Source organism: Manis pentadactyla, chromosome 1, assembly GCF_030020395.1.
Source record: "Manis pentadactyla isolate mManPen7 chromosome 1, mManPen7.hap1, whole genome shotgun sequence".
Taxonomy (NCBI): Eukaryota; Metazoa; Chordata; class Mammalia; order Pholidota; family Manidae; genus Manis; species Manis pentadactyla.
In genome coordinates this window covers 235,861,757-235,876,287 of record NC_080019.1, presented here as the reverse complement: position 1 = coordinate 235,876,287, position 14,531 = coordinate 235,861,757, and the positions used below count along the sequence as shown (strand labels likewise).

Sequence of the window (14,531 nt, the reverse complement as noted above, 5' to 3'; positions counted from 1 at the left end):
TGGCGCTGGCAGACCCGAGAGACCCGGGGCCACGGGTGCCCTGCTCAGCCTGGGGAGCACCTACCAGGGGTCGTGCTCCCCGAGGGTCTCCATGGTGGTGAAGAGCTCGATGCAGTCCCTCAGAGCCACCGCAGCCTTCTTCTTCTTCTGAGGCTGCAGCATGCTCACGTGCTTCTCATAGGCCTGGGGGGACAATGTGCCGTGGCCGCTGGGCACACAGACCTTGTGGCTGGGCCACAACCCCATGACCTCTCACCCCTGGAACATGATGTACTCCCGGAGCTTCTGACCTTATAATGAAATCTCTAAATGTCTTTCATTCCCAGGCTGGAATTTAACTTGCTAAATGGCTATGAAACTAGTGACAGTGACCCTACTGCTCATCCAGACAGAACCCAGCCCACCGTGGGCCCAGAACCCCGAGTGGCCTACCTCAGATTCCTGCTCATCGTAATAAAGGCTCCGGGCCTCGCTGTCCCAGTCGATGGCCAGTGTGGATCGAGCTGTGGACGGGACCAGAGCATCACTTGTTACTGAATGCCCAGCAACAGGAGAGGCTCTTCAGAAGGAACAAGGGCCACACGGCCCGTGTCATCAATGCCTGTCCACCTGACAGCAGCTGCTGCCAAAGAGCCAGCTCTGCCCTGAGCCCCGGGCCCCCACATCCGCTGGCTGAGACTTCCTCAGCCCTACAGAGGAGCCCCGAAGGCAGTGACTATACAGAATCTGGGGAAGACGCAGGTCAGGACGGAGTAACAACTCCCAGACTCACCATCCCACCTTACACCACAAGAGACCTTGACACACAGAGGCAACGACTGTTTCCAAAGACTGGACACTAGGCAGAGCAAGAGGCCCGAGAGGAGGTGCCGCCTCCCCCCACTCCCTGCCTGGAGGCGCCTCTGCGGGCCGCACCGGGCAGGGACTGAGCCGGGGGGCACAGCCTGGAGCTGGGGCGGCGGCTATAGCATCTGCAAGGCATTATAGGAGGAGAGGGAAGCTGCAGAGACAGATGGACAGATACCGAGGTGCAAAAATATCTCAATTTAAGTTTTTATTAGAAACATTTTTAAGAGGTACAACAGGAAGGGAGGGAGTGAGGAAGGAGAGAAAGCAAGCAGCTGAGGGACGCACGGCTGACTGCCCCACTGAAGGAAGCTGAACGGGCGGCGCCTCTGTGGCCCCTGAGCACGTGGGTGCCCGTCCGCATGGCAGCTCCCGTGACGGGAGGCCAGGACCCGAGCTCCTACGGAATCCACGACCACCCTCGGATGGGTCACACTGCACGAGTCACTTATGGAACAAAAGGAACAGCATTTATTCTCCTGCGAGAGCCAAGTCTGGGCAAACGCTGCCACCTAGGAGGTCAGAGAGAGGTGCTACCAGCAGCCACAGTCCTGAAGGGTGGGGGTGGAGGCAGCCGTACCTCCCTCGCACTTGGGAGGACCAGGGGGCTGACCGGAAGGCCTGGGTTTCTGAAACAGTGTCCGGGGGCTCAGGCCAAGGACCAAAGCACCTGTTCCTGGAGCCATATGGACTCCGCAAGAGCCCAACACCACGAGTGCCAAGTGCAAGAATTGTCAAGCAGACGCTAAGTCCCCCAAAGCCCAGCTGAGGAGTCACAGAAGATGCTTACAGTCGAGTTTAAGCAGTTTCCCATCAGTCACAAGGGAGTTCACATCCGCCGTCCCGTAGGAGTTCACCAGGCTGAAGGTGAAGAGCCTCTCTGGGCAGGGCGGGCCTTGGCTCTTGCGGGCGGCCTCACAGCGGCTGCTCCTCAGCACACCCTCCCCACTGCCTTCCGATCCTGCAAGCTGCTCTCTGCCTTCTTCCTGATGCTCCATCTCTTCTTCCTCCTCTCCTGGCACACACAGGAAAAGCAATGGGTATATAACTTGCTGAATTATATTTCAATGCTAAAAACTTTATTTCGTACCTAACTGTGGTGTTTCCTTCCAAGAGGCTTTGTCCTGTGGAGGCGAAATGCCATCTGCCCCTCTGCACTTATGAGGCAGCCGCGTGCCCCCCGCGAGCTGATGAGACAGGCAGACGGGCCCTGCAGCCCCGTGAGGAGGAAGCACAGGCCCCGAGAGGCCCTCTCCACCTGGCCCCTCACTGCGCTTCATACCCCACAGTCTGACTCTCAACTTCCTCACTAGGCCCACAAAGAGAAAAGGGGTGAAATGAAATAGACACTCAATAATCCAGACAACAGTCTGGTAAGAAACACAACCAGAGTCCATTTGTTAGCATCACCATGAACACAGGCAGTAAGTAGAGGCGCCCTGCTCCTCGTAAGCAGCAGATGCGGCCCACCCTGTCGCCACCCCTTGACCAGGAGTCTCTGAGGCACAGACGCCACGCCGGGTCCCTGAGCACACAGCAGTCTCAGCTCCCTCCCCTCTTCTTCCTCTGTGTTCATTTGAGATTGCCCAGGTTTAACGGCATTTTGGGGACATATGCTAATTACTAAATTCCCCTCATTCCTGAGAACTGGCAGACGGGCTGCAATGAAAAAATCCATGAACATCTTCCTCACGTTCTGTCCTTGGGGCAAAGGGGGAAGTCACAGTATCAGGTAATTTCAGCAAAGATGGCGACAACTCCACAAGGCAGTATGACAGTAACAGAAGAACAGCTTTAACACATGGTTCATATACTCAGGAAAGTATCAGCAGAGGTGGGAACTCCGAGAGGGCGCTGCACATACGCAGCCTCTCTCTGCAGGGTCTGCCTGTGGGCCGCTCACAGACCAGCACTGACGGAGGTGCGGCCCGGGTCCCACCAGCACACCCTGCCCGCAAGCATGCCTGAGACGGCGGCCCCACCTATCACGGGCGTCCCCTTCCCAACCAGCTCACCACCCCCTTCACACCCGGGTACGCCTGCCCATCGGTACATACTCCCAGCCTGGCAATGACACCCCGCCCCGCCAGCTGCCTCTCTGAGAGGGACGCCACCAAAGCCCGCCTCAGCCCCGCGAAGGGAACAGACAGCCCTGACGCTGCAAGAGGCCTGGGGCTGGCTGTGACCACGGCTGCCTGTCTCTGGACAATCCCAAGACCCTTCTCCCGGTACTGTCAGCATCATGGGATGAGAAGAGCAAGCAGCTACCCAGGGTCACCCGGAGACCCAGCAGAGAGCCGCTACAACCCAACAACCAGCCACGGGAGTGAACGGTCACAGGCATTTCAACATCAAATAGGATCTGAAGTCTATGCACCAGGACTCACTCACAGGGCTCAGAAGGGGGCAGTAATGCCGCCCAAACAAGACCGGCAGGTGTATGGCTAAGCTAGGCGAGTCACAACCAGCTACCGGGTACTTTAAATCACGTTCTTGCGCTCAGCTGCAACCTCCACTCTGTGACGGAGGTGTCCTCACCCCGCCTGCGCACAGGTAACCAGGGTCGGCGGGATGAAGCGCCTTGTTCCAGCCCAGCCTGCTCCTCGAGCTGGGGGGCACAGGGCCTGAGGGCCCAGAGTCCGGAGAACCCACAGGTCTCTCAGGCCCTGCGCAGAGGCCACCACTTGCACTCCAACACCTCTGGTTGTGGGACCTGCGCACAAAACACACTCCTGCCCATAGCCCCAGGGAGAGGGGCACATGACACTCGGGGCAAGTCATACCCTGAAGTGCCAACGATTCGGAACACCCATGAGGACAGAGCCTTGTGGTATTTTTGACATCAACCCTCACCTTCCAGGACTGTGCAAATCTTGGAACCCTGGGCATTTGGATTTGCAACCGAAAATTTCCAGCATTGCCGTGGGGGACAGCTACAGCCTGCACTGAGCCTGTGAGTGCACGGCCCCGGCTGGACTGCGAGGGCTTTGCGTTCCCTGCACTGAGCCTGCCCGACTGGCTTTCCATGATGGCCCTCGCCACTCCCACAGCAGGAGCCACGCTCATCAGCAGCCACCCATGAAGCTTCCTGGGCAGAAGAAACACCCAAAGCAGCTGCCTCCGCCCCTGGTCCCTGTCCTCTCCAGCGCGTGCTGCCCCCCACGGGGATGGGGGAGGGCCACGGGACTAGCTCTGCGGCAGAAGCTACATTAAGGAGGGGGCCGAGCACAGGTGAGCCCAGCACGCAACCCCGAGGTGTGAGAACCAGATCCCGGCTCCTCCCCCAGCCTCGGTCCTGCCAGCTCCGCCTGCCTGTGGTGAGCAGCCTCCAGGTCCAGGCAGACACCGAGAGGTGCTACGGGGTGTCCAGCGGTGCTGGCAGCACAGGCCGGCGCAGATGGGGCTCCCACGCCACCCTCCAGCCGAGCCCCACCCAGCCCCAGAGCCTGCCCGACCCTCTACTGTGCAGACACCTGTAGGAGGGGGAGGCCGGGAGGAGATGGCTAGGCTGGTGCTCACCTTCACAGCCACCCCTGGAGCCATTGCGGGCCCCCGGCTCCCAGGGTGAGCTCCCAAATTCATCAGGCAAAGGCTGTTTTATGTAGCGGCTTGAAAAAGAGAAAGAAAATAATTGTTCGCTAGTTATAATGTTTCCCTATTTTTTCCACCTCTCAGCTAGAAGTATTTCATAATTTATACATCCAGCTACTCACAAAACAAAAGGGCTTCAAAAGCATGTGATGGTTTCCTATCCTGCTGGGGCCTCCAAAAAAAATGTGGCAGTAAATGCTCAGAGGGATAGCGGAGCACCTGAAGACCGGGAGGAGCCCCCGAGATAGATGTCCAGCCGCCAAGGCCCCCGCGCCCCGGAGCTAGTGTGTTTCTTGTCCTCAGTGCGTGTCACGGGGCACCGCCATTTTAAAATACATTTCCCAGTAACACCAAGTCATCAGCTTCCCAATGGAGGTGGAGTACTTCAGAAACAGTGCTCAAGCGTGAAATGCAGTCACAGCAGCAGACTGCCAGGCAGGTGACCAGCAGGTGTGACAGACCCGACGCTAGGGACCAAGGGAGTCCGGAATGCCGTGTCACGGTGCTGGGGACTTGCCAGGAGCCCCGTCACACTGGCACCTGCCCTGGCCCTCCCCGGGGCACACGGGACCCATAGAGGCCCTCTGTGGGGCAGTGACTACTATCGCTGGGCCGGTCTGGATTCTAGGCAACAAGCCACATTCCTGCCACCAACCTGATTCGCTCACAAACAGCCTGGTACAAAGACTCGAGGGTCAGCTTGTGCTTGGGGACAGAAACCAGCAGTGGCTGCCCATACAGCACTGCCCCGGAAGATGCGCTGGATGGCCTGGCCTTCCTTTCCCGGAAGTACACTGGAAGCGTGACACACTCAGAGCCGTCCAAGGGGCTGCTGCAGACCTCGTACCTGCGCCAGTCAACAAGAGGGCAGCTTCAGCAGCAAGTCCCTGTGAGCAGCGGAGACTTGGGTGCCAGTGACACGGCACCAGCACGTGGCCACTGCACACAGCACGTACTCCAGCACAAAGGGTGGAGAAACCATTTCTAAGATGGTTCCGGAAGCTGGGTCAGGAATCCCAATGATTCACATGTTGTGGGCCCCACCACCCGGGACTCGGGGCTAATGTGATCTGCCTTCCCCAACCATGGCCTCAAACACACGAGAGTGGGCACCTGACCCAGCACAACGGCACAGAGGGGGTCCCAGCCCCCAAGGAGCTCAGCTTCCAAAAAGGCTTTCTCAGTGCCCTGCCCTTTAATAAAACCAAGTGTCATACAAAGCTGTGTAACTAGGATGTTAGCCACAGACCCTTTATTTCCAGCGAGGAAGCAAATGTTGAAGACTAATTGTTGGTGATCTTTGTTCAAAAACATGGAACTAGAAGAACTATATGTGCAAATCAGTGACTTTGAAAAATGTGTCTTACTTGATGAATACACGGGACTGAGGAGACTTAGAGACGTTTTATCCTTGGCAAATAGTCCTGCCTATAGTCCATGCAGGGGTGGCCCCAGAAAAACTCAAGACATGTCCACAGTGTGCTCGGGGCTAAGGAGCTGTGGGCCAGCATAAAGGTCAAGAAGCAGGCCCGGGTTCCCAGGACATCACTGTCACTTTCTGGCGCTGGGACTGGGCCAAGCGCCCTCACTTCTGTACCTGTTTGCTCAGCAGCCAAGAGGCTGCCTCCTGAGAGCATGGCTAGAGGGTTGACTCAGCACAGTGCAACACATGGTTAAAGGTCGAGATGCTCCTGCTCTGTCTGCTCTGTTTTCATAAGGTGATCAGCAATCCATCTCTACAGTACTTTGCTTTCCTGATGGTTGACCTTCCGGCCTTCTGTGAATTCCTGTGCTGGCGACCCTGCAGCCCAGGCGTGCTGACGTATGATCCCCAGAACTCCTGAGAGACTGCACTGGGACCCGGTCAGAAGTGGGCAGCATGGGCACCCTCCCCCCATGGAGTGACAGAGGGCCACGAGCAGGGGTAGCCGACACTGGTGTGGCCCCTGGTGTGCTCAGGGCCCCTCCGCCAGGGTGACCCAGAAGCCACAGGCCCAGAACGTAAAGGGAGGAAAGGCCTCTGCTGGCTACTGCATGCCTCAAAACCAAAATGCTAAAAGCCTCTGTGAGGGGGACGGAGGGAGGTAGCATGGGGGGGCCCATGGTCAGTTTGCCCGGAGCAGTACGCCCGGGGGCCAGGGCAAGCACGCCTTCCACACACCAGATCACGCGGGGCAGCCTTTAAGCAAGAGCACCTGGCAGGGCCGACAAGCCAGCTGGATATGCAGTGTGCTGCCCCCAGGGATGAGAAACTGAGCGTGCAGGCTATTAGAGCTGAGAAAGACTGTTTGAATTGAGACCCCTGGCACCTGAGAGGGCACCTGCTGAAGGGGCTGTGGCCTGTGGCAGGAGAACAAAGAGCCCTTGGGCCACGTCCCTCCTCTCATCTCCGGGGGGCCCCTCACTCTGCTGCGAGTCCCCGAGAGAGGCGCTCTGACAGCGGCACCCTCCGCAGGGACTCCAGACATGCCTTCCAGACAGACAGCGCCTGTGGCCAGAGGCTGCTCCGGGTTGAGGGGTTCATCTGCAACGTCCAGCTCAGAGCGCTGGCAGGTACTCTGCACTGATGTCTGCCTGTGGCTCTGACGCGTCTCCTGTACCAGGTCCTGGGGCAAGTCCACATGAGCAGCGGCTGCTCTGGGACGCCCCCTCTGGCCCTGAAGCAAAAACCTGAGTACTTACACAAAAATGTCATCCCGAGGCATGATGTGGTTTAAACCTTCACCCATCTGGAAGATTTTGTGGAACCGGTGATTGTACACATCTGTGACCACCATCTAAGAGGCAACGCCGAGAGAGAGATCACAGGGTGATCACAGTGACCCTCCGTAGAGCCCAGAGAAAATGAAAACAATGTGTGGCTGGGGGGCTACTCCAGGCCCCCAGGAAGGGTCAGAGGCCACCGTGCGACCAGCCTGAGCTTGGGGCCAAGGTCCAAGGAGAGCAGCTTGGCTGCTGCCAGCAAGGAACATCCCAGAAACACCTGCCCTCAGGCGGCAGGGATGGTGGACAGTGAGTGCCGACTAGGCTGGCAGCCACCCGGAAGCCTCTGGTTGCTACTCAGGATAGGAAATGTGCAGGCACTCATCAGCATGTGGGAAAATAGATCACCCCTGAAGCTAGCAAGTGTTGGGGAAGGACAAGGGCACGGAGAGGGCAGGGACAGCAGATGGGCCAGGACAGCCAGAGGACGGTCCGTTGCAGGGGAGGCCTCCACTCTCCCTGCCTCCAAGCAGGGCCAGGCCCAGGAGGTAGCCCAGCCTGGCAGCTGTTTGTAAATGAAGCTTTCTATCAAGAACATCACAGTGTCACTCCACAGTCTTTCGGAGTTTAGGCAGGAAAGAACTTCCAGATTCTCACTTACAGAAGTCGTGTGGGGAAGGGGTGGCAGGGCTGAGGGCAAAGCCCTCTTCCGGGCCCTCTGACAATGGTGGGTGTGACTTCAGTGGAGGGAAGATGGTGCTCCCTGGGACTAGAGGGACAATCTGGGCCACAGAATCCACTGCGAGTGAGGGCGGGGATGTCTCAGGCATCCAGACATAACCACACCTCTGCTGCCCAGCAGGAAGCGCCCCCAAGAAGAGGCTACAAGGCTGAAAATGCACTACAGAGGACTAGGAAGGCCCCCAACAGGCCAGGTGCCACCGACCCCGCCACCTTACGTTTTCCGCGGCAACGCCAGCCAGCCTGGAGAGCGCCTCGCACAGGTCGGACACGGCCCCCATCAGCGGCACAGTCACGCGGTACTGCCGAGGAGAGACGGCAAGGGCGGTGAGCTGGCGAAGGCTGGCGGAGGGGCGTGAGGGGTGGCGGCGGCCTTCCCGCCACGGACTGCTAAGGCCGGGCCCCCAGGAAGGGTCAGGGCACAAATGGCATGTGTGGCCAGCACCTGCCTCTCCACTCAGGTGGCGCACAGGGCCTGGACCCTCTCACCCCTCCCAAACGTGGTTTTACTTTAGGAGTCATTTGCTCCTCCTTTAGAACTGTTAAAAATTATACAAACCGCCAAGTGGTCCTACTTGTCATCTCTGTTTAGAGATGAAGAAACTGAAGCCAAGCCAGGAGACGGCACTACGGTCACTGGGTGAGCCATCAGCAGGGACCTGCTGGTTATGCCACTCACCTGGCTTCTGGTTCTAGCCAAGCTCTCCCGACTGAGAGGTGAACCTGAGCAAGGGAGGAAGCTTGCCTCGGGACCCCCAGCGTGCAGACTCAAGGACCACTTAGCGAGGTACTTTAGTCACATGAATGGAGCAGGGGGAAAAAGTGACAGAGAAGCCCAGAGGACCTTCACGACATGGCTTGAATGATGCGGGATTCACAAGGTCTGTCTGCTGGAGTCACTCAGGCAAGCACCCCGGGGATGCAGAGGCAGCTGGCGGAGCTCCTGATGCAGGTGAGGCAGCCCCGTGCGGGCCCCCAGCCAGGGTGCCTGAGGCTGCCGGTGCTCTCACCTGGGTGGGTCTGCAGCGAGGGTCAGCAGGAACCAGGAAGACCTCCATGACCCGGTCCTTTTTCAAGGGCAGTGGGAGAGTTAGATAGCAAAACGGGTCAAAGGTCACAGAAACCTTAGCACATTCTGGGCAAACCAAAGTCGACTTGAAGAGGCCATGGAACGTGTCCACGATCACAGAGTCATTTCTCAGCTTGTGGTTTTCCCAGGCTTCCTTTGCTACCACCTGCAAGGGAGAAGGGGTAAATGAGGTTCTCAGCCTCCCCCGGCTCTCCCCCAGTACACGCACACCAATTCACAGCAAAATCTGAGACGCACCAAGAGGCAGATGTACAGCCAAGACCTTAGTCCAGGGCGCTACCCTTGGTGCATGCCTACACACATGCCAGCTCCATGCCCAGTTCCAAACACCCAATAAAGGACGGCGCAGGACCTGCCAACAGCAGGGTGCCTGTGTGGCCTCTGGTGGGAAGCAGACAGTCTGAGAGGATGGCGGACACAGCGGCTGGCCAAGGGCAGGACTGCTCCACCAGGGTTCAGTCAAAGTCCCTTCAGGAAGACTGTTGTCTAGACTACAGTCCAGCTAACTCACTGTTTTTCCTATAAGACCTAAATGCTACTTTCAAGTCTTCACACTCATCACCCCAATGTGATCAGGTAGCTTAAATACTAAATTCCCTTTCCAGAGATCAGAAAATCAAGGCAGAGAAAGTGTAAGTGCCCTGATTATACTGATAACTGTTTTAATAAGCACAGATGCTTTTCAGTGAGAGCAGTAAAAGTCCCAAGAAGTGCCCTCTTACAGCACTTCATAGTTCTGAGTGCCCTCGTCTCTGGTTCACCAATGAAATTACACTAAACACACCACCTTGAGCTTTGAGAAGCCCCTCCCTAAACCTGGAATCCATCTCTCCAGCAGTGCCCACGTCCACATCACCAACAACAGCAAGTGGCAGCCAGGGCCCTGGCACCACACTGAGGCCAGAGAAACATCCCTGTGGCTCCCACAGGAGACGGCATGTCTGGAACGCCACACCCGACTCACTCCCATGCCATACCGCATCTGGCCGCCCATTAGCATCAATCAGCTCCAGGTAGGGCTTCTTTTTCACTCGGTTCAGATCTTCATGCAATCCATCCAGAAGGAAGGCTAACAGCTCCTGAGAGTCTTGCTGCTGGTAGCCAGAAAACTGAGGGGCAAAACGTCCCACTTGAGTCTGCGACAAAAGCAAAGTGCATCAGGAGGCAGAAGGTATCAGAACAGTGAAGTCACAGGGGAGGCTGTCACCAAAACTAGCTTTGCAGAGTCAGCTGGGACAGAAAGGGTCATTAGCCAGATTAATTCCTCAGGGGCCTGGAGGCTAGCAGCTCTCCCTAGATAGAGGGCTCAGATCACAGGGCCAGGACAACAGGGGACTGGGACCCAGGCCACTGCCCTAACAGAGGAGTGAAGGGAAGCGCCTCAGTCAGCCACCCCTCTATGTACTGCAACGGATCCCTCTCCAGCTTCCTTCTTTGGTTCAAAGTCTCTGTAAGAACTTTACAAACGGTGCATCAGGCGGAGGACCCTCCTGTCCCCAACAGCCCAGCCGCCCTTAATCACCTGTCACCTTGCATTGCTCCACACCAGCGAGCCTCAGAGTGTGGCCCCAACTAGGGCCAAGAGCACCACCTGGGAGCCTGTTAGAAATGCCCCTTCTCGGGACTAGTGGTTACCAAAGGGGAGTGGTGGGGGAGCACGGGTGGGGAGGGAGGGAGAAGGGGATTGAGGGGTATTATGTTTAGTATACATAGTGTGGGGGATCACAGGGAAAACAGTGTAGCACAGAGAAGGCAAATAGTGACTCTGTGGCCTCTTACTATACTGATGGACAGTGACTGCATTGGGGTGTGGGTGGGGACTTGATTATATGGGTAAATGTAGTAACTATATTGTTTTTTCCTGTGAAACCTTCATAAGAGTGTATATCAATAATACCTTAATAAAAATTAAAAAAAAAAAAAAAAAAAAAAGAAATGCCCCTTCTCGGACCCCACCCTGGACGGAGGGAATCAGAACTCTGGGGATGGAGCCAGTGGTATTTTAACAAGCCCTCCCAGAGAGTCCACGTGCCCCTCTGCTGTCCAACACCAGCTACTAATCACAAGCAGCGACTAAACTAATCAGAGTCAAACACAGTAAGAATCTCAGTTTCTTCCTTACTCACATTTCAGATGGCCAGCGGCACACCAGCCCGCGCAGAGGGCCTGTGCCCGTCACCGAGGGGCTGCCCTCCACCAAGCGCCTGCCGATTTTTACTCACACTCACCTGAGCCACTTGACTCTAGTCTCTTTAGAACTTGGTACTGGAATACTAATTTATGCACATTTCCCAGGAATTAACGTGACCATGGGATGAAAACAGTTATCAATTTCAACAAACCATCTAAAGTTTTAATTTTCTCATTGACATAAGGCTATTTTGTCTATTTTTTTGGCTATTTTTTTCCTTTCTGAATCAAAAATGCTTCTACCACATGCTTCGTGACAGCGCCTCCGGCCCCCGTGGGCCAGGCTGAAAAGGATTTCTCCAATTTCAGAATGTGGCGGCAAATCTTCCCCTAAGAAGCAAAAAACACTAAGGGCTACGGAAAGCCTGAGTCGCTGCGTTTGCCCACTACCCACTGCTCCCCGCTCTTCCTAGCTGACGGACCCAAGTGAGAGCTGCCCTCCACACACCACCTTCCAGGACGTCAGCCCAAATCCTGACTTGGGGGGCCCGACTCAAAGCACAGGGGGAACAGGCCCCAGGCTGAGAGCTGGGAGTGCCCTTCAGATGATACTGCAAATTAAACTGCATTTGTATGGTCTGGCTTAGAGCGCTGACCACCTTAAGACTGGCACCACAGAATAGGGCACTCGGAGCAACCAGCTTACAAAGGACGTCTGAAGCACCCCAGCCCAGAGGTGTGCTGAGTGGCTGAACAAGAGACTGACCTAATCCTGAGCATGGTGCTGTCAATCTCAGATCCCACCTTAATCCCAAAATGCACGGAAAGGAATGACTCATGGCAACACCACAGCACTCACCCCACATGGGCAACAAGCAAGGGAAACACAGGCAGCGACCTACTTTGAACATGCGCGGCGCCACATGAGCATCCCGTCCAGACCACATCTGCTTTATGAGCTCTGCGTAGGCCTCTGCGATCTCGCCCTGCATGCCCAGGGGGTTGTCTCTGTTGAGCTCAGCCTTGTACTCATCCTTCAGGAAGTAGTCGGTCAGGGGTGCGGTGTTGCTCAGGCACTGAGAGAGAACATGATCAGTGCTCACACCCCCGGACAGCACACGACCCAGGACAAACAACGTCCCGAGGGCCAGTGCCGGTCAGCTCCACAGACCCCCGGACACTCCCCACAATAAGGCACAGCCCCCAGGAGCCCCCAGGGGGGCCCACCTGCGGCTGCAGAAAAGTGGCCTTGGAGGAGCTCATCTCTCAAACATCTCTGAGGCAGGCTACCTGAGGGCAAAGCTGTGTACCCCGAGTGCCTGACACAGTCTCTATTCAACAGAAAATGGTGATTCTTTAAATCGGAATTGATTAGAACAGTCCACTGTTTCTTGAGAAGATAAAATATTCAAATTAGAATGAAGGTGGGTACTGAATCATCAAAGGCTTTCTCCACATCCACGGACAGGGTCTCCTGGCATTCCCCTCGGTTCTGTTGCTACGTTAAATGACTCCGGTCCATTTTTTAGGTGTCAGGCCCACCCAGCTTTGCTGGCACAAACCCCACTGGTGTTGCCACTTTTATTTAGATGTACTGGATGTGATTTGCTGCAGTTTTATTTACATTATTTGCGTCTACAGTTCTGAGATATGATAGCTTAAATTTTTCCTTTTTCAGAATTCCTCATCAGATTCTGGTATGAGTATGCATGCCGCCTTGAAAAATGATCTGGGAAGCTGTCCCTCTTTTTCTATTTCCTGAAAGATTGTGTATGACTTACCATTTCTGCCTTAAATCTGAATCCACTCACCAAGAAAGCCACCCAGAACAAGAACTTTCTTTCTTCTTTTAACTTTTCTTTGGGGCTTTTAATTACCAAATCAGTTTTTTAAATATAGAACTCTTTGAGGGGCGGAAGATGGCAGCGTGAGTAGAGCAGCGGAAATCTCCTCCCAAAACCACATGTATCTATGAAAATATAACAAAGACAACCCTTCCTAGAATAAAGACCAGAGGACACAGGACAACATCCAGACCACATCCGCACCTGCGAGAACCCAGCGCCTCGCGAAGGGGCTCCTGCTCCAACGCGACTCCACCATCTTGGAGCAGAGGCCCGAGCCAGGCCACGCCCACAGCAACAGCGGAGATTAACTCCATAGCAGCCGGGCAGGAAGCAGAAACCCTGTCTGCGCGCAGCTGCGCAGCACAAGCCACTAGAGGCCGCTGTTCTCCCAGGAGAGGAGGGCCACAAACCAACAAGAAAGGAAGTCCTTCCAGCCGTCACTCGTCCCAGCTCTGCAGACTATTCCTATCACCATGAAAAGGCAAAGCTACAGGCAGACAAAGATCACAGAGACAACACCAGAGAAGGAGACAGACCTAACCAGTCTTCCTGACAAAGAATTCAAAATAAGAATCATAAACATGCTGACAGAGATGCAGAGAAATACGCAAGAGACATGGGATGAAGTCCGGAGGGAGACCACAGATGCCAGAAAGGAGATCGCAGAAATGAAACAAACTCTGGAAGGGTTTATAAGCAGAATGGATAGAATGCAAGAGGCCATTGATGGAATTGAAATCAGAGAACAGGAACGCATAGAAGCTGACAGAGAGAGAGACAAAAGGATCTCCAGGAATGAAACAATATTAAGAGAACTGTGTGACCAATCCAAAAGGAACAATATCCGTATTATAGGGGTCCCAGAAGAAGAAGAGAGAGGAAAAGAGATGGAAAGTATCTTAGAAGAAATAATTGCTGAAAACTTCCCCACACTGGGGGAGGAAGTAATCGAACAGACCACGGAAATACACAGAACCCCCAACAGAAAGGATCCAAGAAGGGCAACACCAAGACACATAATAATTAAAATGGCAAAGATCAAGGACAAGGAAAGAGTGTTAAAGGCAGCTAGAGAGAAAAGAAAAAGGTCACCTATAAAGGGAAACCCATCAGGCTAACATCAGATTTCTCAACAGAAACCCTACAGGCCAGAAGAGAATGGCATGATATATTTAATACAATGAAACAGAAGGGCCTTGAACCAAGGATACTGTATCCAGCACGACTATCATTCAAATATGACGGTGGGATTAAACAATTCCCAGACAAACAAAAGCTGAGGGAATTTGCTTTCCACAAACCACCTCTACATAACATCTTACAGGGACTGCTCTAGATGGGAGCACTCCTAGAAATAGCACAGCACAAAACACCCAACATATGAAGAATCGAGGAGGAGGAACAAGAAGGGAGAGAAGAAAAGAATCTCCAGACAGTGCATATAACAGCTCAATAAGCGAGCTAAGTTAGGCAGTAAGATATTAAAGAGGCTAACCTTGAACCTTTGGTAACCACGAATTTAAAGCCTGCAATGGCAATAAGTACATATCTTTCAATAGTCACCCTAAATGTTAATGGGTTGA

At 54.8% G+C, this 14,531-nt stretch overlaps 1 protein-coding gene across 5 annotated transcripts in view; it reads right to left on the bottom strand.

Annotated features, from left to right (window-relative positions):
• The window catches only part of USP4 (ubiquitin specific peptidase 4), a 51,049-nt gene that overhangs the window by 4,212 nt on the left and 32,306 nt on the right, over nt 1-14,531 (bottom strand). For 4 of the 5 annotated variants that reach the window (XR_005023243.2, XM_036878244.2, XM_036878245.2 and 1 more), the window contains exons 9-18: nt 12,004-12,177; nt 9,949-10,107; nt 8,892-9,116; nt 8,100-8,183; nt 7,120-7,214; nt 5,093-5,284; nt 4,366-4,454; nt 1,637-1,861; nt 433-503; nt 65-183 (exon numbers count right to left, since the gene is read on the bottom strand). Coding sequence is in view for 4 of the 5 variants with exons in the window: in XM_036878244.2 (XP_036734139.2) it covers nt 65-183; nt 433-503; nt 1,637-1,861; nt 4,366-4,454; nt 5,093-5,284; nt 7,120-7,214; nt 8,100-8,183; nt 8,892-9,116; nt 9,949-10,107; nt 12,004-12,177 (1,433 nt within the window). In the remaining variant the exon portion in view is untranslated. Of the gene's footprint in view, nt 1-64; nt 184-431; nt 560-1,636; nt 1,862-4,365; nt 4,455-5,092; nt 5,285-7,119; nt 7,215-8,099; nt 8,184-8,891; nt 9,117-9,948; nt 10,108-12,003; nt 12,178-14,531 lie in introns of those variants that run through there. The other variant, XM_036878249.2, reaches the window with a different exon arrangement.